Source organism: Primulina eburnea, chromosome 12 (assembly GCF_022965805.1).
Source record: "Primulina eburnea isolate SZY01 chromosome 12, ASM2296580v1, whole genome shotgun sequence".
NCBI lineage: Eukaryota > Viridiplantae > Streptophyta > Magnoliopsida > Lamiales > Gesneriaceae > Primulina > Primulina eburnea.
The window spans coordinates 5,523,167-5,533,125 of record NC_133112.1 but is presented as its reverse complement, the minus strand read 5'-3'; the positions used below and the strand labels follow the sequence as shown (position 1 = coordinate 5,533,125).

General features: G+C 37.4%; 1 protein-coding gene across 1 annotated transcript; it reads left to right on the top strand.

Moving 5' to 3' along the window:
- Nucleotides 1–11: 11 nt before the first annotated feature.
- On the top strand, nucleotides 12–9,894 carry LOC140807010 (ABC transporter B family member 2-like). The gene is made up of 12 exons (XM_073163651.1): nucleotides 12–463; nucleotides 1,545–1,599; nucleotides 1,708–1,883; nucleotides 5,141–5,341; nucleotides 5,625–5,884; nucleotides 6,140–6,680; nucleotides 6,761–7,140; nucleotides 7,328–7,755; nucleotides 7,900–8,141; nucleotides 8,334–8,581; nucleotides 8,736–9,148; nucleotides 9,240–9,894. The coding sequence occupies exons 1-12, from the start codon at nucleotides 197–199 to the stop codon at nucleotides 9,776–9,778; spliced, it is 3,750 nt and encodes a 1,249-aa protein (XP_073019752.1). The 5' UTR covers nucleotides 12–196; the 3' UTR covers nucleotides 9,779–9,894.
- The last annotated feature ends 65 nt before the right edge of the window (nucleotides 9,895–9,959 follow it).

The window sequence follows — 9,959 nt, the reverse complement described above, 5'->3', positions numbered from 1 at the left end:
GGTGGATACAATGCGTCCAGCACATTAATATGATACCCAAGAAATAGTCATAAAAACCTGTTCTTTAATTTTTTTTTTTCCTGAGCTAAAGATTATATAAATCCAACAAAGATTCACTCAAAAGTATCACCACTACATCTCTCTATTCTAAATCTACAAATGTGATTGCAGAGATAAACAAATAACAGATTTAGAAATGACTTGTCAAAATTCTGCAGCACCAACATTCGACGAGTCCGGGGCCAAACACGAAATCAAGAGGAAGAAGAAGCAGAAAGTATCATTCTTGAAACTATTTGCATTTGCAGATGGGTACGATTACTTGTTGATGTTGGTGGGATCACTCGGTGCTTGTGTCCATGGTGCTTCTGTTCCAATCTTCTTCATTTTCTTCGGAAAGATGATTAATATCATCGGGCTGGCTTATCTTTTCCCCAAAGAAGCTTCTCGTCAAGTTGGCATGGTATGTATTTTCTTCCACAATATGCTAAATTCTATCGGCATGTTTAGAGGAAATTTTTCGAAAAACGTTCAACGTTTGTTAAACTTTCTTTATTGAAAATTAAATGTAATTAAATCATGTTTAGCGCTAGCCGTGAAATGCATTTAGAATCATAATATTAATTTGGAAATACTTTTATTTTTTTTTTTTGGGGGAAGTTTTCTTATTTACATATTAATTAAAAATTAATAAAAAGACGCAATAGAACGAACATGCACGCATATCATGTGAGAGGACACGGGTTTCTTACAACATATTCAAAATCATGTTATTAGTAATTTTGAACATCAGAGAATTCTAAATCATGTATTTCCTCTCTTGCACACAAGATATTGTTAAGGTCGGAACTTGTATCTAAATAAACCCCAAAAGTTAGATTAAGGGGGAGGATTATGTCCAAACCCATATATACAACTCAAAGGTTATTTATCCAACTGGTATGAGACAATTAACAAATATCCTATCCATAAGAGATCAAATGATTAAAATTTTTAAATTACCATGATGTAATACTAGCTGCTGAAGTGTGCAAGTTAAATTTGGTTGGATAATTCTTCTAAAATGAAAATTTACACCTCACTAGTAGTAATTATATGATATTTTATAATTTAGAATCCGACGGCTTACTTGTATTTCCCTTCTTTCAACAACCATGAATGCATGGGACCCAAAATTAGTTTTTATGAAAATACATATCGTGTGGTGGACATGCAAATAACAAGTTTTGTCCACGTAACAACGAGAGAATTACTCCAAAAGTAACATCGATTGATACGACAAAATCGCTCGTTTGACGTTTTACCAAAAATTGTAATAGTGCAATTCTAATATTTTAAATCTTACAACAGCTCAAACACTGCGTCTCGATTTTTTTGTCAATAAAAAAACAATCATTGTACTCAAGATATACTTTCATTTGAAACTGATTGGGTGTAGCCCTGATTTCATGTGTAACTTGTTGCATGCATGCACGATGAACATGCATTCGGGTGGTTTATATATGTATATATATTATATATATATATATCGCTGATTTTTGCAGTATGCTTTGGATTTTGTGTATCTGAGCATAGCGATACTGTTTTCATCCTGGACAGGTAAAGATAGAATCTGTCTCATTATATTTATATATTTACTACTAAACATAATAAATCACGTGGAAAGAACGAATCTGTCCCTTCACCAAAATTCTTAAATCTTTGCAGAGGTGGCATTTTGGATGCATTCAGGGGAGAGACAAGCAGCCAAAATGAGAATGGCGTACGTGAGATCCATGCTAAATCAAGATATTAGCCTTTTCGACACTGAAGCTTCCACCGGAGAAGTCATTTCTGCCATTACAACTGATATTATCGTTGTCCAGGATGCTATTTCCGAAAAGGTACGTAACACCTATCTTCTTTCATTTTCTCTGGAAAAAATGTAAATTTCTTAAATGGGTGGGTCTATTTTCCTTTTTCTGCTCTTTTTTTCCCCCGACATGACCCGACGTAACATTCATTAACGTCTGCGGTCCATGCGTTATACTTTCCCTCGAATTGCTTTCAACTTTTTTCTTCAAAAATTAAATAGGCTAACCGTATTATAGAGACCTTTTCTTCCAACATGCAAACTAAGTAGCATAATATCAATCCACACACACACGTATGTACCAGCAAACGACATCGTGTGCGTAAAATAAGGATGATTAATTACATATATGAATCATTATCATAAATAAATCGAGTTGATTCATAAAATTTGTTATAATTTTTTATATAATGATCAATATATTGAGCCAAGCTCTATTTAATTAGTTCGTTGTGTGTAGCTACATGTCCTTATATTCAATTCAATGATTTATAAGAATTGGATCTCATCTGCGCTACGTCTAGTAATTTGCCCTGTTGAATCTTTTGCCATTGCATTTAATTATGATAGTTGGGTGAGGGCCACCCATGCGAATGGGCTATACAAAGCTTGCCATTCCCCAGATTATATTGCATGTTTTTTTTTTTTTTATATATATATATAAAAGTCGATTATTTTGTATTCTTGAATTCACGTCATGTCACTAACATACCATACCGTACATATAAATGTAATTAATATGGGTCCATAATTGATAGTGGAATATATATTATTATATTAAATAAGCATGACTGATCAACTCATATTATTGAAAAATATCACCGAATGAGTTTGATAGATTCTCTCCGAATATTTCCTTTTCCGACATTTATGATATTGTTTAGTTGTCTGTATATGTCTTTTTTACGCTTACTTCGATATTTCCACAATGATTACGAAATTCATCGTCCTTCGGTGGGACAAACTCATCAGTTGCCTGAGTATACATCTGGCCTGGTCTCTCAGATGGTTTGTCCTGTTCTGCTCGGGTGATTTGTTCTTACTCTGGGTGTTCTGTTTGATCTGATCTGTTCGGATGATCTGTCTTGATCTGTCCGAGTGCTTTGACCTAGTCTGCCCACCTTGGTGGGATGACCTCGGGTGCTCTTATCTGGTCTGCCCGGGTGTTCTGTCCTGATCTGTCCGAATTCTCTAGCCTGGTCTGTCCGCCTTGGTGGGATGACCCTAGATAGGGGTGTCAATTCGGGTGGGTTGGGTCGGGTTGAGCAATAGTAATATTCGAAAATTGCTCAACCCGAACCCAACCCAAAAACTTTCAATTCGAACATGAATCTAAATCAACCCGATCAACCCGTTTTTGATTTTTTTTAATTTTTTTTAAAGAAAAGTAAATACAACAACAACAACAACAACAATAATAATAATATTATTATTTTAATTTAAACACATAATAACAAAATATCTTCCATATATATAATTTAAATTTGAAGTCTAATCGTAGAAAAATAAAGTATATTTACTAAATCAAATAAACAATTACTTAAAAAATAAAAAATATTCAAAATAAATATTAAATTATGAAAACTTATGATATAAAATATAAAATAAATATTTTTTCAGTAATATAATAAATAAAAATGTAGGTAATATTTATTAATTATATATTTTTTTAAAACAATTAAAATTTTCGGGTCAACCCGAACCTAATCGTTTTTTGGGTCAGCAATCGGGTCCAATCCGCTCTGATCCGAACCCGAAAACCCCAAACCCAAACCTGATTTTTTTCGGGTTGAACCGTGTCGGGTTAGTAGATCGTGTGTGATTTTGACACTCCTAACTCCAAGTGCTCTAGCTTAGTCTGCCTGGGTGATCTGGCATGGTCTTCCCTCCTTGGTGGGATGACTCCGGGTCAGACAATTTGCACACAATCCACAAAATAATGTCAGTGGAGTGCTGGAAGGGTTTCCGGCATAGCCACTTTGACGCTCAAGTTAGTATAAGGTTCATCAAGTAGAGAGATAATTTATTAAATGCAGTAGATTGCAATGTTTCTCAAATGAGCAAACCTATGGATTTATAAGGGAGAAGATGACCTCGATTACAGTGCATGTACATTGTTCTTGATTAGACATATGCCTATGATATGTCATCTAACAACTACCCATGACATTTAATCTGAAAACTGCCCATGCCCTGTCATCTGTGCATGGCGACCCATATTGTTGTGTCTTGTCATGGGCACTGATTACCATGCTAATGATGCATGGTGACTCATACTGGCCGGGTGACCTGAACCTTGTTCGGACGAGAGGACCCTCGTCATGTGAGAGGACCCTGTCTGGGGGTGAGGATCCTGTCCTTGCTAGAGGACCCTAGTCGGTCTAAAGTACCCTGGTCGAACGAGAATACTCTGTCTTAATTTTACCCATGCTCTAATCTTTGCAGCAAGTTGAAATTTGACTCGTTTAAGTTTTCTCTTTCCATCCGAGTCCAAGAATGACCCGAGACCTTTCCAAGTTAGAGTGAGTCTCATGTGAGACCGTCTCACGGGTCATAATCCGTGAGACGGGTCAACCCTACCCATATTCACAATAAAAAGTAATACTCTTTGCATAAAATTTAATACTTTTTCATTGGTGACCCAAATAAAAGCTCCGTCTCACAAATACGACCCGTGAGACCGTCTCACACAAGTTTTTGCCTGTCATCACCTATCTTCTTTGATTTAAATCGTATTCTCACCTCTAGATTCAAAAGATCTAGCAACAAGAATAACGAACAACACGATTGAAAACAATTGACCCTCCAATTTGAACAATTGACACAAAGTAGAACTTTTATAAATTTGATTTTAAAAAACACACGAAATTAATGTGCACAAGTGTTTTTTTTTTTAAAAAAAATTGAAATTATAAAAGAATCCAAAATATGAAACTATTAAAATTGCAAAACATGCAATCTTCTTGGCCCAACTTGGACTTCATGCATCTTGATTTTTTTGGGCTTGAATAATATACACAACTCTTCCTTGTGGACGTCCAATTTTAAGCCCATCATAATCTCATAAAATACTTCCTTGAATCTTTTGGATCTTCCTCTTGTTATTGAGCTCGATGACAACTCCAATGGGTCTCATGCATCCCTATGCACACACCCAAGTCGTCCATCATCACCATGCACTTCCAATGCATCATCCGTTATATATAGTATTATTATTTAAATAAAATAAGTTGATCAACACTGATCATATATGGCTGATTTAATTAATGAAATGACAAATGAATGCAGGTGGGGAACTTCTTGCATTATTTCGTCCGTTTCATCGCAGGATTTGCTATTGGTTTCCATAGCGTTTGGCAAATAAGTTTAGTAACACTTTCAATAGTGCCAATGACTGCATTTGCTGGCGGACTCTATGCTTATGTTGCAACTGGCCTTATTGCAAGCGCCCGAAAATCATATGTCAAAGCTGGAGAAATTGCTGAAGAGGTATGCACATAACAACAGAGTCTCAGGATGGGAGATATATAACAATTTACACTGTTGAATTATCATGCTGGGACAGGATGTTGATCATATACCTAACGTCATTTTCTATAAAATACTGGTTACTTGGCCTAACTCCATGCACCATTTACTACTGAATAATCTTGGTTAACTTGCATGGCATACATGTTAATGTCCTAGGAGAGAAGAGATATATGTGAAACGAGTTCCTATGATGCACAAGAGATTCTATATTTACATCATTAATTTTGATGCAATTTTTCAGGCAATTGGTAATGTCCGAACAGTGCAAGCATTTGTAGGTGAAGATAAAGCGGTTAAATCATACTCAATGTCTCTATTGAACACTTACAAATATGGGAAGAAAGCAGGGCTGGCCAAGGGACTTGGACTCGGGACTTTGCACTGCGTCCTATTCCTATCGTGGTCGCTCCTCGTTTGGTTCACTAGTATGGTAGTTCATAAAAATATCGCCAATGGAGGAGAGTCTTTCACCACTATGATCAATGTTGTTATAGCTGGCTTGTAAGATTTTGATTCCCACTCTTTGATATTTAATTATAAGAGAAAGATTACAAACTCAAAACATTAGTCTATTAGGAGGGAGAAGAACCCTTTCAGTTTATTAGCTGATCCACAATAACTATCTTTGTTCACGCCCAATGCCTAACATGATACTGCTTAGAAGACCAGACATTTTTCTTTAGTGATCATTTATGGTTAAGCTACATTGTATGATAATCATGCAAGAAAATTAAATTCTTATGTATCAATATTCAGATCACTTGGGCAAGCAGCACCTAATGTTACATCGTTTATTCGGGCCAAGACTGCAGCGTATTCTATTTTCCAGATGATTGAGAGAAACACAATGAGTAAAAGCAGCTCCAAGAATGGAAGGAAACTGCACAAAGTAGAAGGCCACATCCAATTCAAGAATGTCACATTTAGCTATCCATCCAGGCCAGATGTGCTGATTTTCGACAAGCTCTGTTTGGATTTTCCATCAGGAAAGATTGTAGCCCTGGTGGGAGGAAGCGGATCAGGTAAAAGCACGGTCATATCTCTGATAGAACGCTTCTATGAGCCCCTACAAGGAAACATACTATTAGATGGAAACGATATTAGGGAGTTGGATTTAAAGTGGTTAAGGCAGCAGATTGGTTTGGTAAATCAAGAACCGGCTCTTTTTGCCACAACGATAAGAGACAATATTCACTACGGGAAAAACGATGCTACCATTGAAGAGATCACTAGTGCAGCAAAGCTTGCAGATGCCATTGAGTTCATCAACAACCTTCCTGATAGATTTGAAACACAGGTACTTCTTTTGGTAATTCAGACATTTTTGGGCCATTGATTGGTTATGCTTTACTATAAAAATCAAAGATGATATTTTAGGTCGGCGAACGAGGAATACAACTATCCGGTGGACAGAAACAAAGAATTGCACTAGCACGTGCCATAGTAAAAAATCCGTCAGTCTTGTTGTTGGATGAAGCTACCAGCGCACTCGATGCTGATTCAGAAAAGAGCGTGCAGGAGGCTCTTGACCATGTGATGGTTGGAAGGACGACAGTCGTGGTGGCGCATCGTCTGTCGACAATCAGAAATGCTGATATTATAGCTGTCGTACAAGACGGTGCTATAGTAGAAACCGGAAGCCATGAAGACCTCATCTCAAGACCAGATAGTGCTTACTCTTCACTCGTTCAACTTCATGAAACCGCTTCATTACTTCGCCTTCCTTCAGTCCGCGATTCAACAGGAAGATCTCTCAGGTTAGAGTTTCACATACTCGATTAAGTGTAGATGATCAATCTCTCAATGAACATTCAATGTTTTTGTGAGAGCAGAGAAGTAACTGTCCTCATTCATCTGTGTCGCCACCTATCTGGCACCACGGTCGACATATATATCACAAAAAATATCACTTTATGTCTTTTTTTTCCCTGTTTTCGTCATTAGGCACTCAAGCGGTGCAAACATCAGATTGTCGCGGGAATCATTCCAAAAGACAGCAAGAAGTCTAAGTTCAAGTTTTCATTCCGAGAAGTCTGTAAGCAAATATGGTGGTGACGAGATTGCCAGAGTGACAAATATTTCTTTAAGAAGGTTATATTCCATGGCTCGCCCTGATTGGGTTTATGGGATACTTGGGACAATAGGTGCGTTCATAGTCGGAGCTCAGATGCCACTTTTTGCTATCGGAGTCACTCAAGCTCTAGTATCTTATTACATGGACTGGGACACAACACGTCGTGAAATCAAGAAAATCTCATTGCTCTTCTGTGGAGGTGGTGTACTAACCCTCACTGTTCACGGCCTTACGTATTTCTGTTTCGGGATCATGGGAGAACGCCTTACTCTTCGCCTTAGAAAAAAAATGTTCAAGGGTATGTTCATCATCACGATAACAGCTATGTTAATAGTTATTCCATTGAACTGAAAATTAATCATATTTCATGCTTAATAAACTGCATATGTTGTCCCTTACGATATTTTGGCTTCATCTCCATAACTTATTTACTTCTTGGCAGCTATGTTGAGAAATGAGACGGGATGGTTCGATGATGTGAACAACACGAGCACGATGCTTGCATCCCAACTAGAAAGTGAGGCTAGTTTGCTGCGAACGTTAGTGGTTGATCGATCCACCATTCTTTTACAGAACGTCGGTTTAGTTGCGACTTCATTCATCATCGCCTTCATCTTGAACTGGAGACTCACACTCGTAATCATAGCTATGTATCCTTTAGTTATCAGCGGTCATATTAGCGAGGTAGATATGATTTTTTCTTATCATTTTGACATGAAAAACCAAAATATATGCGCGCGTGCAGTATATTCCTCCTCTTTCCTTAGTTTTTCTTGGATTTGGAATTTTTCACAATAAATTATTCTCACTGTCACTAGTCTATTTTTGTGTTTGTCATGTATTTTCATCGACAGATTATTTTTCATTTTGCTTCAGAGAATTTTCATGAACGGCTTCGGTGGTGACTTGAGCAAAGCGTATCTCAAAGCGAACATGCTTGCTGGTGAAGCTGTGAGTAACATACGAACAGTTGCAGCATTTTGCTCCGAGGAGAAGGTTCTAGATCTCTACCAGAGCGAGCTTGTTGAACCATCTCGACATTCATTCCGCAGGGGTCAGGCTGCTGGGATATTTTATGGTGTTTCTCAATTTTTCATCTTCTCGTCCTATGGTCTTGCCTTGTGGTATGCTAATTTCACTAATTTATTACCATGTATTAAAATAATTTTAAACTACAAAACATAGATTTTAAATGCCATTGTTATGAATGGTCTGTATATGTGGATGATGATGCTTATAATATATCAAATAATATAACCGAACACATCTTTTTTCTAGGTATGGTTCTATCCTCATGGAGAAGGAGCTTTCAAGCTTTAAATCGGTCATGAAGACATTCATGATAATGATCATAACCGCCTTGGCGATGGGCGAGACGCTAGCTATGGCACCGGATATCCTAAAAGGAAACCAAAGGTTGGCATCAATATTTGAAGTACTCGATCGAAAGACGAAGATTGTGAATGACGTTGGAGAAGAGGTTTATGCTGTGGATGGTACTATTGATCTTCAGAACGTCGAGTTTAGCTATCCCTCGAGACCCAATGTTATAATCTTCAAGGACTTTAACCTAACGGTGCATGCTGGAAAAAGCATGGCACTTGTAGGCCAAAGTGGTTCAGGGAAAAGTTCTGTGATCGCACTCATTCTAAGGTTCTATGATCCCACGTCAGGAAAAATCTTGATTGATGGTACTTAAAACTCGAGTCTAGTTTAATTTATATTACAAGTATTTTTTACTTGTAATGATCATGACATGACCTCTTGAAAACGCATATACAGGGAAAGACATCAAGACACTAAAACTCAAGTCATTGAGGAAACACATCGGCTTGGTGCAACAAGAACCCGCCCTCTTCGCCACGTCCATCTACGAGAACATTCTTTACGGAAAAGAGGGAGCTTCAGAGGATGAGGTGATCGAATCAGCAAAACTTGCAAACGCCCATAACTTCATCAGTGCGCTTCCCGAGGGATACTCGACTAGAGTTGGCGAACGAGGAGTTCAACTGTCGGGTGGCCAGAAACAAAGAGTAGCCATTGCAAGAGCTATTTTGAAGGAGCCTTCAATCTTGCTCTTGGATGAAGCTACTAGTGCCCTTGATGTTGAATCAGAACGTGTGGTTCAACTTGCTTTGGATAGATTGATGAAGAACCAGACTACAGTTGTTGTGGCACACAGATTGTCGACCATTAAGAATGCTGATCTAATATGTGTGTTGCAAGATGGCAAGATTATAGAGCAAGGGACGCATTCTGGCCTTATGGAGAGTAAAAATGGAGCTTATTTTAAATTGATTAATTTACAGCAACAACATTAATTAACTTAACGACCATGACATTCGAAGACAACATTTATACAAAATATGTCCTACTTCTCATTATGTATTTGACAGAACCATGTTTCTTTTAGAAATCAAAGTTTGTGTTCAAATTATACTCTCTGATTTAGTAGCATTCCTTGTCAATAATAATAATAATAATAATAATAATAATAAAAGA